This window comes from Triplophysa dalaica, chromosome 4 (assembly GCF_015846415.1).
Source record: "Triplophysa dalaica isolate WHDGS20190420 chromosome 4, ASM1584641v1, whole genome shotgun sequence".
In the NCBI taxonomy this organism is placed as follows: domain Eukaryota; kingdom Metazoa; phylum Chordata; class Actinopteri; order Cypriniformes; family Nemacheilidae; genus Triplophysa; species Triplophysa dalaica.
Genome location: NC_079545.1, coordinates 11,680,364 through 11,696,839, shown reverse-complemented (window position 1 = coordinate 11,696,839; position 16,476 = coordinate 11,680,364). Strand labels below are relative to the sequence as shown.

Sequence of the window (16,476 nt, the reverse complement as noted above, 5' to 3'; positions counted from 1 at the left end):
TGTAGTTACTGCGCTTCTCCTTTTGACGGCAGTATAGCTTTGGTAATCCTGATTGAGGTTGGAGCTATAATCTGCCGGGCAGTGACACTCCAGGATTGACGTTGCCTATCCCTGCCCTGGCAATTTAGCAATGCCTACCTTTACAACCTTACAGTGATCTTTACACGAGTCACTTCGCTGGTGCCACTGATTTCAGATTTTTCTTTTTTTAATTTTTAACAGTTCCAGCAGACGTCTGAGCACGCTCTGTTCTCCAGCTCGGTCGTGGACATCTTCACTCAACTCAACCAGAGCTTTGAGATCATCAAGAAACTTGACTGCCCTGATCCTGGCGTCGTCGCCCAATACAACCGGCGCTTTGCCAAGGTACAGATTGACAGTCAACTACATCGAATGCCATTAGAGTCACGCTTAAAGACAAATCAGAAGGCAGAGCAGCAACGATGAACAGAAATATATGGCAAAGAGTTTTGTTGTTGTTGGAGAGTCGCCATCTGTTTTTTAACCTGCGAGTCATTTGAAGTTAGGCGTGTGACGCAACGGCATCTACGTTGATGCCCAGACAGATTTTAAAGAAGCTGAGATGTGTTTGCATTTTAATTTCTTTCATTTTATCTTTAAGCTGAATAATGGACTGCTCTATCACGGTCATAATCTTTGTCTATTTTTTTCTGTAATTTGCATATTGAGTTCTGTTTAGAGGGACAGAACAGGAGCGTAATGCATTTGCCCGTGAAACATTCATTAATTTTCAACAACATCAAGTCAATTTATCAAGCCATTTCAGAGCAACAGCTCAGGACGGCGTGTATTTAATTTTTTCCATGTATAGTTTAGTTGTGATATTTAATCATTTTTTTCTTTCCCTGCAGACCATCACCAAAGTGCTCCTGCAGTATTGTGCTATTCTAACCAAGAGCTACCTTTCCTACTGTGAGAAAGAGAAAACTGTGAGTGTAAAAGATATAATAAACAAATATAATAGCATTAAGACTTGTTTTTGTCTATTACTTAAAATTCTCACTCCCGAATCTCTTACAGCCCTGTGTGTTATTGAATAACATTCAGCAGATGCGTGTGATGTTGGAGAAGATGTTTGAGTCTATGGGGGCCAGGCAGGTGAGTTAAACATTTTGTAATATCAGTCTATTGACACAGGAGACTGAGCTGAATTTTGTATGTGTGCTGTGATGAAAGTCATAAAGAAGGCGCTGTTTCGTCAGAGCCGATGGTCGAGTGCTTCGTGCTCCAACATATGGCGCCGGTGCGTCCCGGGTACCCGAGTTTGAATCCCAGCTTGTGGTCCTTTCCCCGACCCCACCCCCTCTCTCTCATCGACTTCGCTTCCAGTCCTCTCTAAAATAGCTGTCCAATAAAGGCAAAAACGGCAACATATTTTAAAAAAAGTGCAGTTTCATGACTTTGAGCTCGTCACTTCAACACTTGCTTCACATGCTTTATTCTGACATGTATGTGTATCTTTCCACTACTCATTGCCATAGAATCTGGCAGTTTATCTTGATTCTCTCTGTAGTTGCAGCAGTGTTTCATTAATATTCCAGAGATTACTGGCCATCCCGGTTGAGTCTGGTCTCTCCCAAGTTTTACATATTTATAGATATATGCATTTATAGTGGAGTTTTGGTTGCTAGCTATTCTTATCAGAGATGTCTGGGACACTGTCGGTGTGTGTGAGACGAGCAAGTGGATCTTCGGGATGTTCTGAACAACTGGGTTCGGATCACTGACATTATATATAGTTTGGGCTCTCCCTCTTCCTTGTGGATATTTGCTCGGTAGCTTTTGGTCGGGGTCACTGAGTGCAGCTATGACACGTCAGAGGGGATCTGGCCCTCCCGGTTGAGCCTGGTTTCTCCCGAGGTTTTTTTCTCCATTAATCAATCATTGGAGTTTGGGTTCGTCGACACAGCAGGGCAGTGTTGGCCTGCTCACCGGGAGACTGCATTCATTCATTCATTTATTTATTTATTAATTAGATATTATTTATTAGAATGATCTTGCTTGTTCTATAAACACCATGCACTGTGCTGTGTTTTACCTTTTCTGTTTTTCCTGTTTGCCCCTGTAAAGCTGCTTTGGAACAATGCACATTGTGAAAAGCGCTATATAAATAAACTTGAATTGAATATATATTACAATACAAACTCACATTTACAGGGTAAATTCAGTGCAATGATCCTTTTTAAATCAGTCTGTTTGGAGAGTTTTGTCTATGTATACAGCACAGAGGTAAAGTAAGGTGGCTCATTAGTTTTAGGTTTCTGGCTGGCATGCCATAAATGGAATACTCTGGCAGGCCGTAAGAGGCTGAAAAACTGAAGCGTATGGTTTCGTTTTGGATGGGAGATGGCCCGCAGAGCTGTCAATCTGCACACATGATATATTTGGTTGTAGGCTCTGAATTGGGTGCTTATTCTGTAATAAATTCATCTATAGTTATGCTGGTGAATCATCTACTGGACGTCACCAGAATGTCATTTTTTGACGCTAGTTTGTCTCTCCAGAGCTGTGTGTATTTATAAATGTATCCCAGCAGTACTAACCGTATATCTGTTTTTTGTGTAGTACACCACTGAGGAAGAGAGGGTAGGTGAAAAGATGTTTTTTTCAGATGGACTGTAACCCTCTGTGTGTGCGTGTTGTATTGGCACCCTTTGATTAGATTAAAGTACCCTTGTTTGTACTTAGTAGGCTTTCTTTAGTGCAGCCTGTATGGTTCATCCCTCCATAGTGCTTTATGACAGAATCCCTAAAAGCGCTTTGACTTGAATGTTTTCCTTCACTACCAGCTGGAAAATGAGGAGGAACCAGAGGACGATGAAGAAGAGGTGTGTGATAAAAAAAGAAAGAGTTTGTTTGTGTTTATGTAAACGATTCAAAATCAACTGGAAAACTGGTCAAATATTATTGTGGGTTTTTAGAAATGTTTTATTAAAAACTTTGACTTCCCCTCCCGGCTAGTAAGGCTTCTCTCACAAAGTTAAATTCTGTCAGATAATTGTGTGGGTGTTGAAATATGGTCGTGGTTCCATCCATCCATTTTCTACCGCTTTATCCGAACTACCTCGGGTCACGGGGAGCCTGCGCCTATCTCAGGAGTCATCGGGCATCAAGGCAGGATACACCCTGGATGGAGTGCCAACCCATCGCAGGGCACACACACTCACTCATTCACTCACGCACTCACACACTCACACCCTACGGACAATTTTTCCAGAGATGCATGGTCGTGGTTATGCACGTTTATTTGTAAAAGCAATTTCTTCAGTGTCTAAGCTTTACCATCGGTCAAGTAAACAAAGTTTTGTTTTTGGTCTTCCCCTCTCAGCCCATCACTGATGATGAAGGCAATGAGGTGTGTACAGTACAGTCTAGCAAAGTGTGTGCGTTAGCAAAGTTGTTCAATGCACATCAACCAAGCAGTGAAAAAAAAAGTCATTACAGATGTTTATTTAATATTTATTTTCGTTTTGTTTACCATTATTTTTGTTTACCACCATTTACCAGTCAGATGAATCGGAGGCCAAGGTGAGAAACGAGCTGATCTGTTTCTTTATTAAGCTCTTGATTATAGCAATGATTATAAATATCTGATAGTCAGCTATTTACAGCATCAACAGAAAGCACGACAGAATTTAAGATAATGTAAATAGGAAGTGTGCTGATACAAAACCTGTGCGCCGCCTCCTTATGCCAGGGTAGATAGTTAAGTGATAGCCATTTACATCTAGTGGATCTTTTACTATAACTCGTTTATAAATTTTGGTTTCTCTGTTTCTTTCTTTATTTCACTTCTTTCACCAGTCTGGATGTTCCGATTCAGAAGGATCAGAGGTACGTCACTAAATGACGTCAGCTGTCCTTTATATGTTTGGTTTGTGTCCCTGGAACTGAAAAAGCATCTAAAGCTTCAATCCATGACTTACCTTTAGATCACCATCTCTGTTTGAAACCAGAAATTTTAGGTTACTTACACACTTATCTTTACATGTGTTGATATCAAATGACTTCACACCTTCATTGTCAAATGTGGCACGGTAGACGGCATTTTAGCATGTAGATGGTCTTAACACAAATGCACTAAAAGTCTTTTTAATTAAGGATATTTAGTATTTCACTGATATATACTCTATCAGTCTTCGGTCGCTCTGTTGAAAACTAAAATGAACAGAAAAACACGACAGTCTATAAAATTTCTGCATGTTAAAGTTTTATTGCTCTGTTAAATAATCACATAATTAAATGTATATCTCATGCTGTAAATGCAGCTGGATGCTTTTGCCGGCAGTTTTGTATGTTAATTAATAAATAACCTTATTAAGTTGTGGATGTAGGACATTTACTGTAACTTGCAGAAGAGATTTTAATTCTGCTTTTGAAGGTCTTTTATCACTTATGACATTGGAGATGTCTGGGACACTGGGTGTGTGTGTGTGTGTGTGTTTGTGCGTGCGTGTGTTTTTGCGCGTGTGTGAAAGATGAGCAGGTGGAGTTCCTGTTTGGATGTTCTGAACTCCAACTGTGTTGATAATGATGGGAGCTGATTAAGGAGCACTGTCATTGTCTTGTATTGATTTACCATGTACAATATTATGTAAACACACATATTTTCTAAAAAGCAGCAGTAGAAAAGATTTGCATGTTTTCATTAGAGTCATGCATCAAAGATTTTGTGTCATTGTTAGATGTGCTATACGTTAACTCACATAACTTACGTTACATTTAAAAGTTGAAAGTAAATACTTGCATACTTGCATCCAAAGTTAAAAGACCTATCAGATTTACGCAAAACAATTATTGTGGTGAAAATCAATCACAATAACAATATTATCACAATATCTTTTGCAATATTATAATGATTTTTCTATTTTTGGCAATGATTTACACCCATACTGTATGTAAAGTATGAGTATTGAAAGGCACGAGAGAGTTTGTAACCATTGTCACAAAATGTTACTGTATACTGGCACTGAATAAGTTAAGATGTTATCATGTGTGGAGTATCAACACAATATCAGTTATCAAAGTTATTGATGTTGTGCTTATTGCCAATGCCGGTATATTATGACACCCATAATATTAATTATATGTATATTTTTTTAAATAAAGACTCAAAACTTGGTGCCACAACAGTACCTTTTTAGGTTGGTGTTGTGGAATCTTATTTTAAAATATGATTTTTTTTGTATCTTTAGCTTGACAACAAAGAGAAGGAGAATAAGGTTGGTTTTGTAAAGGACAGAGAAAATATAACTCCTTTACATGTTTATTCTGTTCATAACCCTCATTGCTCTTTGTTCATGTCCCATGGACCTTCACCTTTCAGATCTTTGTGTATGTATCTGCAGTTCTGTTAGACCAAACAGCCACTGTGCTCATGTGGGAAACATGGCTACTAGGAATATTATTGGATTCTTTTTCAGATCATTTATTCTTTTGTTTCATTATTGTAGATTTGCCAAAATGTTTCACATTTATAGAAGTGACAAAAATCTATCCCCTAAACCTAACCCTCACACAAACCTTTCTGCATTTTCGTATTTTCAATAAATATCATAAACTGTTATGGAGATCTAAAAAAATTCCACTCAAGGTCAAAATCGAGTGATGTTACATTACATTTATGCATTTGGCAGACGATTTTATCCAAAGCGCCTTACATTGCATCAACCTATATATTTATACTTAGGTATTAGTGTATTAATGGGCACACACTAAATTGTGTCCATCACAAAAATTTTTATTGTGTGTTTTGCCTAGCCCTTGTGTTTGTGTTGACCTTCATTTATTGTAAATTGAATCAGTTTTGTACTATTTAGATGACACTGTCACTGTCTTCTTTGGTCCTTGAGATTCTGTGTGTTGCTGTTTCTATCTGTGTTTGTGGTTATTTTCTTTAGCATTGAACCTATTGACTTTTGTATGTGGGACAGAGAAATTAAACTCAAAGAGAGAGAGAGAGAGAGAGAGAGAGAGAGAGAGAGAGATAAACACATCACCTTGAGTTCTCTTGGGCATAGTTCACAAGCTGTCTCTTTTGTTGCCTCTAATAAAACAGTTTTCCTTCACCTCTACACCCCCCTAGTTTATTTCTCTGTTTTTCACTGTTGTTTTTATCATCACTCTTTTGTTCTGTGCACAAACAGTAAATTAGTTCCTTTGATGAGTGTATTAGTGCAGTAGTCAGGTGCATTCAGAAGGAGTCAATGATATAGGAAGGCAATATCCTTATTATATTATAACCCACTAGATTTTTTTGTGATAGTGATCTTTCATTCCCTTTAGTTCTCTATATGCAGGTGTGTGGAAAAATCCTGAAGGTCATATGTTTAAGTTCATCTATGACAGCATGTGAGACCGCATCTGAGACTATTTCTTTGTTTGTCTTTTATGCTTTTTGTCACCTGTCATCTGTCTGTCTACAGTCTGTTGCCAAGAAGGAAAAGGTGTGTGTGGTTAAACTATCTTGTTAACATAAATTACGTGTAGCAAAGGAAATACAATAGAACAAACAAGACATTTTAAAATATACATAATTATTTTTTATCAACGGTACATTTTTGTACTCTTAACTCTTTTAATGCCACCTGTATTAAATAATATTTAATAGTTGTTTTTTTGTATGTACAGTATGTGCTCTCATTTAGCATTTTCTTTTAACTACTGATTGAAAGTTTAGGATCAATTGCCTGAAATGTATTTTGTGATCTTGAAAATCATTTCATTTGAAGGCACTTGCTTATATATTTGATATCAAATCGTTTTTTATTACAAAACCGATATTTTATAATAATAACGTTTCAGAAATTAATGTTTTGATCTCAACATTGAGGAAAAGGCAGTCCAGTAAGATGGGAACTACTTCAATACTGTTAACAAAGCATCTTAGGGTGAGACCTGAAGAAACTGGGCTGATAACATGCAAATTCAGTAAATTCAATATAAATAGTTCAAAGATACTAAGATATATAATAGCTTTGATTCGTTTCAGTTTTCTTTAGTCACATCATAATTCAAATAATCACATTATTGTTTCAATGAGATTTTTTATTGTTCTAGACAAAAATATGAATAATGTAGGAATAAGTGATCCTAAACTTTTGAACGGCAGTGTATGCTTATACGGTATTTGCATCATATTGTGCGTTTAGTGTTTGTTTGTTGACTCATTTATTTTGATGTTTTGGTATCAGGAGGAGAAGAAAGACAAAGAAAAAGAGGTTTGTGCTCACACACACAACACACATTGTCTGTGGCTTTGTTTTTTGCTTTCTAGTCTCTGGATCAACAGGTCTCACTGTGATACTGTGTCATATTGTTTCTGTGTCAAGAACGAGAACACGAGCACAGAGGTGTCTGATGGAGCTGAGGTAATAAGGTGATATGGCTGTGTGTGTGTGTGTGAGAGAGAGAGAGAGAGAGAGAGAGAGAGACAGATGATAGAACAAAAGGTCTCATTATTGTGAGGAGTCACAAACACCAAGCTGAAAGATCGTTCGTGTGTGTGCGTGTGTGTTTGTCTCACCTCGGGGCTCCTGTACCTTACTTTTTGGGTCAAATCAGACTTCCCATCAGTGACCTGATGTGACACGAAAGAATCACCCAGAATTCTGAGCTTAAATAATGAATTGCTATGGGCAAGTGATGATATATAGTTGCCTGCAAAGAAATTACAATTTGTTTGGAAAACGAAAATAAAAAGATGCTTATTGGGCCTCATTCGCAGTTTAATTTCGCCAAAAACAACCCAGAGAAGTGTCAGTAATGTGCATGTACCAATCACAGGTTGTGCAGAACACACCTGCAGGAATCGGTCTAGACTTCGATGTTCTGTTTAATGAGTAGATCAGTCCAAAGAACTGTGACTAACACAAAACACACACATGCTGTTGAGCTACAAATTAATTACATTTTTTATGTTTTTTTTCTATTCTTCAGCTCAAACATGAGGGAAAAGAGGTGCGAGATCTTTCCATTTTGATTCTTTAAATTTAAAGTCTACCGTTTCTCAAATCTGACATTTTAAAGAATCTGTTCCTTTTGAGGTGAATACATTTTCTGTCTCTGCCTTTTCCTTTGTTTTCCATTTTCGGTCTCTTGATAGAAGGAAGCAACTGTCAACACAAAAAAGGTGTGACGATTTGTGTGTGTGGTGTGAATGTGTATGGCCATGTGTAAGCGTGCCTGGAATCCTGGCTGTCTTTCCCTACATCAGACACTTTTCCCATGTCTGCTATAATATATTAATGCATAGTATAAACCCGGCACATACACTGGCCACAAAATATATTTGGACACTTTGAGTATAGCAAACTGTATCTATATTGTATTTGAACTACACAGAAATATCTTAAAGGGGACTTTATACATTCACTTAAATTACTTTGCAGTGCAACCAGATGCAGAGGCATTTATGGTTTTATATGTTTTGATATTCATAGATTTTAAAAGTCCAGTGCATAACATTTAGCGGCATCTAGTGGTGAGGTTGCGAATTGCAACCAATGGCTCACGTGTACCACCCCCATTTTGAAGCAGTACGGTGGCTTACACAGAACTAAGATGCCGTCACGTTTTGCTTCTTTCCCGAACGAGATAACATATTTGCCAAACGCGCTTTGTATGTACACAAAGTTCAGTAGATCCTCCAAAAATTACACACTGGACCTTTAAGTGTGGCTTTTGTGACAAAATACTTTTTAACGCCACTAAAAAGGTGCTGTAGATAAAGGAATTCTTGTTAAAGATTTTACTATACTGTCCATCAAAAAGGATGCTCTAACTATTCAGGACCTAATACCTATACGCTTTTGTGGGTTTTTTGTGATATATTTAAATTTTCTTTTCTTTATTCTCTTGAGCAGAGGAGTGAATAGACCACTCTTTCTGTTTATTATGGCAATGAAACCGTTACATGTTGAGTTACGTCTTGGTTTTCCTCTGCTTTAATTGAACCATTGTTAAATCTAAAACATTGCTGACTATTTTTTTCGTGATTATTAAAAAATGTGTTCATTGAAAATGATTTCAGGTTGTGTCCAGTGTAGTTTGAACCCAAACAATTAGACATGAAGTTATTTTCCCTTTGTCCCACTTTCCTTGCCTCTTGCCTTGTCTCTTTTGTGTCACACTAACACTACATCTTGTATGTTTTTGTGCTTTTCTCTCCAGCTTGACACAGAAGCTGCAGATATCCTCAATGACCTGCAAGGGAAGCTCAATTCTGCCCTGGACAACCTGAGCGCCATGTTTGCCAAAAGGTACACTTCATTTTCCTGATGAATATCATTATTACAGTTTTAATGCTTCGCTTGGAAATGTCACTGACTAAAATCTGTGCTCACATTTGTAATACTTTGGTCAGTTAATAATATTATTTATTTGAATGAATTAAATAAGCCGTTTCATGTCTATCCTTGAATCACTTAACTAATCAAGGTTGATGTAGGATATAGAAAGTAATTAGTAATGAGTAACTAAATACTTTTTGGACAGAGTAATTTGGACAGTAATCTAATAACACTATTGAATAAAGTAATTAATTACTTTTTCAGAGTAACTTACCCAACACTGGTTATAATTTACACACCCTCTTGTCATTTTAAATCTGTGTGCTTTTCTTTCTTCTGCAAAATGCGAATTTTGAAGAATGTTGGTATCAGTAACGTTGGTAACCACCACGCAAATGCGTAGAGCCCCGCAAGCTTGGGGGTCCCCTAGTGGCTACAAATGGTAAAATCATTTGACGCTTGATTTAGACACTCAGATAAACACAATGAAGCGTACATTTCAAAGAGGTGCTCAGAAACGAAAGAAAGCAAAATAACATAAATGTAATACAAATTTTACGAATAAAGCAAAACAATGCAATGCAAGAGAAGCATGAAAAGAAGAATATTGCACCTTTTACTTATACTGTAGTTGAAAGCATTTAGTATTATTCTGAATAAAAAGGACACTTTTTCATCCCAAAACTGAGAAGGTTTATGCTTATAACAAACTGTAGAGAATTTTGTGCTGTTATGTGGTTCAACGTAAAATAAATCCAGTTTATATTCGTATGTATATATGTCTAATAAATTCCATGTACTCGATACTGCTGTGCAATTCAAACAAACATTTGTGGGGGGCCTAAATAATTAAGAAATCATAATTATTTTATGCATCAAGTGATTTTACACGACCTACATCACGACACATCAGCTGTCCTTCCGAAACCTTGGATGTCCCAATTATTTTGTCCAAATTCTGGAAATAAAAAAAAAAACTGTTCTTTTTAAATGATAAAATATTTTTTTCTCAAAGCTGACAAGCACTTCTTATTGGTTAGATATTTGCTAAACCCAGTAACAAACATTAAGGGTGACTTCTAATAATGATTAATTGCAAAAACAACAAAAAGCATGGCACAAAATATGGAGATACAAGGTTTCGGAAGAAATGCAGCGATATATAAAATGAAATTTAAAAGTGATCAAACCAAACTGCCTCAACTTCGAGTCTTGACTTAAAGCCACTATGAAAATTGCTTTTATTACAAATGAGTTTATAAATGGTTTATTCTGCAATATCCAACAACTGGATTAACATTATGCCTTATGTATGAATAAAATGTAACTATGAATAGATTAGAGTTAATATTACATAGCTGTGGTTACATTTACCTTTGGACTATTTATTCATATACATTTTTCTGTCCTCATAGTTTGTCTTTTTTCGATCTGTGTGTACAGTTTCCAGGCTCGTATAAACGTGTGCATGCGACAGATGGCAGAGATCATGTACCAGATTAAAGGTCCTCTGAATCAGAACAGCCGGAACACAGCAGAGGCTGATGCAGACAACGCACTGCGGCCGCTTATGGAGTTCCTTGATGCAAAGTCAGTTCAACTCAATTACTCATAATCCACGTTTCCAATCCAGTTTCTGATCAACTGCCATTCAGCATACAAAATACATTTTTCTTTAGAAATGTTGTAAAATCCTGAGAATCCTCATAATTGCTGACAGCAGATCTGTTTGTGTGTGCATGTGCAGCCTCAGCATCTTTGCAGACATATGTGAGAAGACTGTGTTGAAGCGTGTACTGAAGGACCTGTGGAGGAACGTTTTAATCTGCATGGAGAAAACCATCGTGTTGCCTCACAGCAGCGACAGTATCGTGAGTGACATTAACTTGTGTATATATAAATATATATATTTTTTAATAACAAACAGAACAACACAACAGCAAGCCTGCAGGAGGAAATAAAAATGCAACATATTTGGTGATATTTTGCTTTTTCTCTACAGGGAGCTCAACTTCTTACTGCTGCTAAAGAGCTCTCTAAACTAAAGGTAATAACACAAACCACAAATGCTGGTTTATTTGAAGCTAAGATTTATAGCATAAGGCAGTGGGTGGTCTAATGTGGTCACTGTTTGTCACAGGCAGGGGTGGAGCCGAAGAGCTTGTCACCGAGGCAATGCGGGATCATGGAGGCGGCGCTGGACGCAATCAAGGTGTGTTGGTGGAGATGGTCTGCCCGAGTTACCACACGTTCACTGTCTGCTTTTATACACAACTGTTATGCCTAGTTAACATTTCACACACTGAGTGTTTAGCCTTGTTGGATTGGTGCGTCATACAGAAGCGTGTGTGAGTGGGAGACAGCACGATTTTTAAAGATCCATACAGCCTTGGTGGTTACTCTACAAATGATAAGGTGTTGGGAATTTGCCATTTAATATTTACCTGTAAAATATAGTCATATTTTTGCAGTGCTGTGATGACGCACACACTTGTGTATATGCTTTTACTAACACGCCACACGCAAGACACATAACAAGTTCACACATAACAATTTAAACAGACCAGAGTTACTGTCTGTGAAATGTAGCACTTTTTGGAGAAGGAAACACATAATATTGGTTTAATTTAAAGGCGCTATTTGTATTTCATTCATACTCTGTTGCTGGGTAGCTGTTTTTCCATGCTGGTGGGAACGGTTTAAAGAAAGTCTATCTGGAGAATAGCCCTGAGCTGTCATCCCTGCGGTACGCTCTTTCCCTCTACACGCAGACTACGGATGCTCTTATCAAGGCATTCGTGACAACACAACATGCTCAGGGTAAGAAACATGTTGTTTTCTTGAAGCTGCATGCAGTATGCACCCATGTGCACAAATTATTGAACAGCCGCCAGTTTATTGTTTTTAAAATGTCATTTTTTTTCTCGCTAAGTTCAAAATGGCATGGGCATCAGAATCACCCCCAAAGAGAGCGTTCGACCTGACAGAGGTGAGCCAAAGTATTTGTTTATCCACGGCTTTATATAAAGGACAAGGATCTCTTTCTTTCACTCTCTCTCTCTCTCTCTTTCTCTCTCTCTCTCTCTCTCTGGTGCTTCAGTCAGTGAATTCTAAATAAAAACGAAGTCCGCCACCAATGGCACACATGAGTATATTTAATTTAGATAAACTCCTTTGAAATGTTGAAGCCCTTGTCTGTTTATTGAGTAAACTCAAGATAAATGCTAGAACTTATATAGTGAAGTGATATAAAAGTGTCACAGTTAAAGGGACAGTGCATCCAAAAATTTAAATTCTGTCTTCATTTATTCACCCTCGAGTTCCAAATCTGTATAGATTTCTTTGTTCTGATGAACCCAGATGAAGAAATTTGAAAGAATGCTTGTAACCAAACAGCTCTTGGCCACTATTGACTACCATGGTAGAAAAAAAAAATGTTAGTCAAGAGTGCCCCAGAACTGTTCGCTTTCCTACAACAAGAAATTTATAAAGAAATGAGTCAATGGTGGCCAAGAACTGTATAGTTACAAGCAGTCTTCCAGATATCTTAAAAAAAAAACACACAGGTGCTGGTTGACATGCTCCTAAGGGCTCTGTTTCCTTCAAGAGTATATACAGTATATATTTTTGTATTTATATTTGGCAGTAAGTCACATACATTTTTGGAAACGAAACATACTTAATATAAAAAAATTGTTGTCTTAACATTTGATAGGCTCTGGGGTTGAGCGGCCAATAGGAGAGACTGTGATTCAGCTTGATATGTCGCCCCCTGCTGGAAACACTGAGCAGAAACTTGCAGTGAGAGGTGAGAGCAATACATTTTTGGTAGGTTAGGATGGTTATTTGTTTATTTTAGCACACAATGATTTTATTGCTATTTATTGCTATCAGTATTGCTATTTCTGTCTCAGATGTAAATGAATCTCTTCCTCTCCAGTGATTGCTGTGAATGACATGAAATGGCAGACGTCAGGTATGTTTCGACCATTCGCTGAGGTTAACTTGATCGGCCCACAGCTGACAGAAAAGAAACGGAAGTTCACAACCAAATCTAAAAACAACAGCTGGACAGCGAAATACAACGAGGCGTTTCAATTGTGAGTGAAAACAGCTCTCTTTTCAAAATTGTATTTTGTTTAAAAATGTGCGGTTTAAAGTGTGGAAGTTACTTTTTGTTATTCATATGATGTAAAGAATACCAAAGTATGTGAGCAGAGCTCTTTTTTTCTTACCAAGTGTGTGATAGTGGAATTTTTTTATTGTTTTGCACTCACAATGTGAGAATCACAACAGTTTCCATTTCATAAATCATGACCACTGGACCACACTCGAAATCTCTCATGTCTTGGTCTTATTTTCCCACTTGTAATCTTTGGTTAACTCATCACACGCAAGACGCATAACAAGTTCACACATTACAATTCAGACTAACTAAAGTAACTCTCTGTGAAATGTAGCGTTTTGCAGAAAAAACACTTGCGTCTTTCTTGTAGTATCACCCTCATGGGGTTTAGTTTAAAGGGTAATTATTAATGGTTGTGTATTTTTCCCTCCGAACATGTTTAGTGTGTTGGGCAAAGGTGTGAGTCTGGACTGCTATGAGGTTCAGATAACGGTCAAGGATTACTGTTTCGGTCGGGTGGACCGGGTGGTGGGGATTGCTGTCTTGCAGCTGCGTGACGTTGCGGACCGGAAAAGCTGTGTGTGCTGGTGTCCCCTGGGCCCACGGATAAACATGGACGAAACCGGGACCACGGCACTACGAATCCTCTCCCAGCGCTCGGCTGATGAGGTCGCCAAAGACTTCGTCAGACTTAAATCAGAGACCCGACCCGTGGAGGAGGGGAGGTGAAGATGAGAAAACAAACCTGTTCAGTCGATCATAGAGATAAAACAGAACAAGATAGAGAAGAGACTTTGATAAAACGAAACTGCGACTAGTGAACGATAAGGACACACATTTTTTTAATTGTGGACATTTATTGAAATCCTTAATAGAGGCAAAACTGTTTAACTGACTTTGCATCAGTGCGTACTGTATGTGCTCTGAATCGCTATAAATTGTAAGAATTTAACAGAGTTTGTTTAAAATACATTCAAAGGCTTTACAATGACATTGCGGAAACTTGCATGTGCAAGATGCATTTCTAATATATGACGATACAAGAGTTGTTTTGCCAAAGCACACAAGTCTTGTGGCTCATTCCACACCGTCCCTTTTGTCCTTCTGAGTGGGAGGAGTCTTCATGAAAGGGGGTGTGGTCTAACAAGAATTATTCACATTATTTTCGTGACAGTACAACCGTTGATTGTCTAAGAAAACAGCTGTAACAGCGATTTAACATTAATGCAAGCATGTGAACGCAATGTGGATGTCGATTGATATGCCGCTTGTTTGCATTAAGTGGCATTCTGGTGTCCATGTTAACATACGGATGGAAACATCTTAATATGATTCTCATTTTTAAGGTGTTGTTGAAATACCTGAATGATATTTCACTTTCAACGGCCTTTTCATTTCAATTTAGAACAACTCTGTTTACAAATGGCCAGAAATATGTAAAAAGTGTACAGCTGCAGGATAGACCAACCAGTAGTGCCAGCCAATGAGAAGGGAAGTATGAAACTTTGTTTACCTTGTGCCAAGTAGTTTTATGGTCTCTTTTTGGGATGTAAAGGTTATGTTGTTTTTGTTTTTTTATATATGCACAGCCCAACAGATGCACACATTCTGTAAAATAGATTCCCACATGCACGTGTTTACTGTAAACTCTAACGCTTTTGGTCAAAAGTTTTATGTTTTGTCAATATGTGAAAAACGATTGATGTATATGAGATAACTTGGATGGATATTAAGAATTTATTTATAAATGATTTATCAATGTATCTTACTGTGATTGTTGTATTAATTACAGTCTTAGGTTGTGGGTAGCTAAGAGCTGTTGAAATATAGTTACGACCCTAATAAACACCTCATAATAAAAATGGAATGCGGCAGTAACTTGTGTCATGGAGCGACCAATAGTACCAAACACTGCACTAAAGCCCATTCATTTTAGTGTCTCCCAACTCATTTGCTTTACAGTTGGTAAAATAGCGGCACGAGTGGTTTTAAAATAGTGGTTTTAACGAGTTGACGGACATATAATATTTTAAGCAAAATTAATGCAAATATAGTTTGCTGTTGTCCTTGCCGCTAAAATCCATTCAAATAGGTTGACTGCACTGATTTGTTTGGAACTTTTGAGTGCTCCGTGAACCATGTGACCACACCTGCGACGAGATTGAGTGTCGTAACTCAACAGCTCTGTGTTAGCTGTCATTCTCTATAAGTAATGAACTGTCATCTCAAAATTAGCAGACAAGAAAACCTTAAGACTTATTAGGAATAGGCCAATAATCCTTGTCATGTTCTCAAACTTTTTCATAGTAAGGCCCTGTTTGTGTAGAGTGCATCGCTTTGCGCCCCCCCCAAAAAATACTTATTATCTTAAACTTATTATTTTAAATAAAACAACATATCCAGTTATACAATGCAGGAACATCAATTCTTTTGGTTGGTGGTCTTACTCTTCTGATGTTTGATTGCATAAAATCTGTCATACATTTTTATATTTCATAAAATTTCCTTGGATCCATCGTGGGACCCCCAATTTGAGAACCACTGTTCTAGAATGTCACCTAGTGATTTAGGATGTAGACTTTTTTGTTTGATAACCAACCAGAACTCCCTAGCAACAAAATACCAATGCACTGGCAACCTCCCAGAACACTTCATGGGAGCAAGTTTTGCACAAACAAGCATCCCCATTGTCTCCGAAAATGTACTTATAGTAAATATATGATTTACTTGCTAATCTACAAATTTAATCTAAAGTCACTGAAGTCCATCACTGTACAGTAAATCATCTGATGTCAATCTGTGTGTTTGAATATTGAATCCATTTACGTATATTTTGGTCTTGACAGACTTTTACCTCTTTATCCCCCAGAACTCTGGTTGTTCGTTTTGAAGAACTTCCTCCATTTTTTTTTTTTTTTATATTTACAAGCATAATCTTGTCATTTGTATGTGATAGTGTTCCTCCTTTCTTTAGAAGTTCCTTTAAAGGAAACCTGATCCAGGTACAGCAGATCCTGATGTACTGAGCTTGTTGTTCAA

General features: G+C 37.5%; 1 protein-coding gene across 1 annotated transcript in view; it reads left to right on the top strand.

Moving 5' to 3' along the window:
- The window catches only part of LOC130418983 (protein unc-13 homolog B), a 91,689-nt gene extending 76,453 nt beyond the window's left edge, over positions 1 to 15,236 (top strand). Inside the window, exons 29-41 of the mRNA XM_056745297.1 lie at positions 223 to 366; positions 873 to 950; positions 1,042 to 1,119; positions 9,193 to 9,281; positions 10,755 to 10,901; positions 11,059 to 11,182; positions 11,314 to 11,358; positions 11,452 to 11,523; positions 11,984 to 12,131; positions 12,244 to 12,300; positions 13,027 to 13,119; positions 13,252 to 13,411; positions 13,881 to 15,236. Of these exons, the coding sequence (XP_056601275.1) occupies positions 223 to 366; positions 873 to 950; positions 1,042 to 1,119; positions 9,193 to 9,281; positions 10,755 to 10,901; positions 11,059 to 11,182; positions 11,314 to 11,358; positions 11,452 to 11,523; positions 11,984 to 12,131; positions 12,244 to 12,300; positions 13,027 to 13,119; positions 13,252 to 13,411; positions 13,881 to 14,166 (1,521 nt within the window). The 3' untranslated portion in view covers positions 14,167 to 15,236. The remainder of the gene's footprint in view (positions 1 to 222; positions 367 to 872; positions 951 to 1,041; positions 1,120 to 9,192; positions 9,282 to 10,754; positions 10,902 to 11,058; positions 11,183 to 11,313; positions 11,359 to 11,451; positions 11,524 to 11,983; positions 12,132 to 12,243; positions 12,301 to 13,026; positions 13,120 to 13,251; positions 13,412 to 13,880) is intronic.
- The last annotated feature ends 1,240 nt before the right edge of the window (positions 15,237 to 16,476 follow it).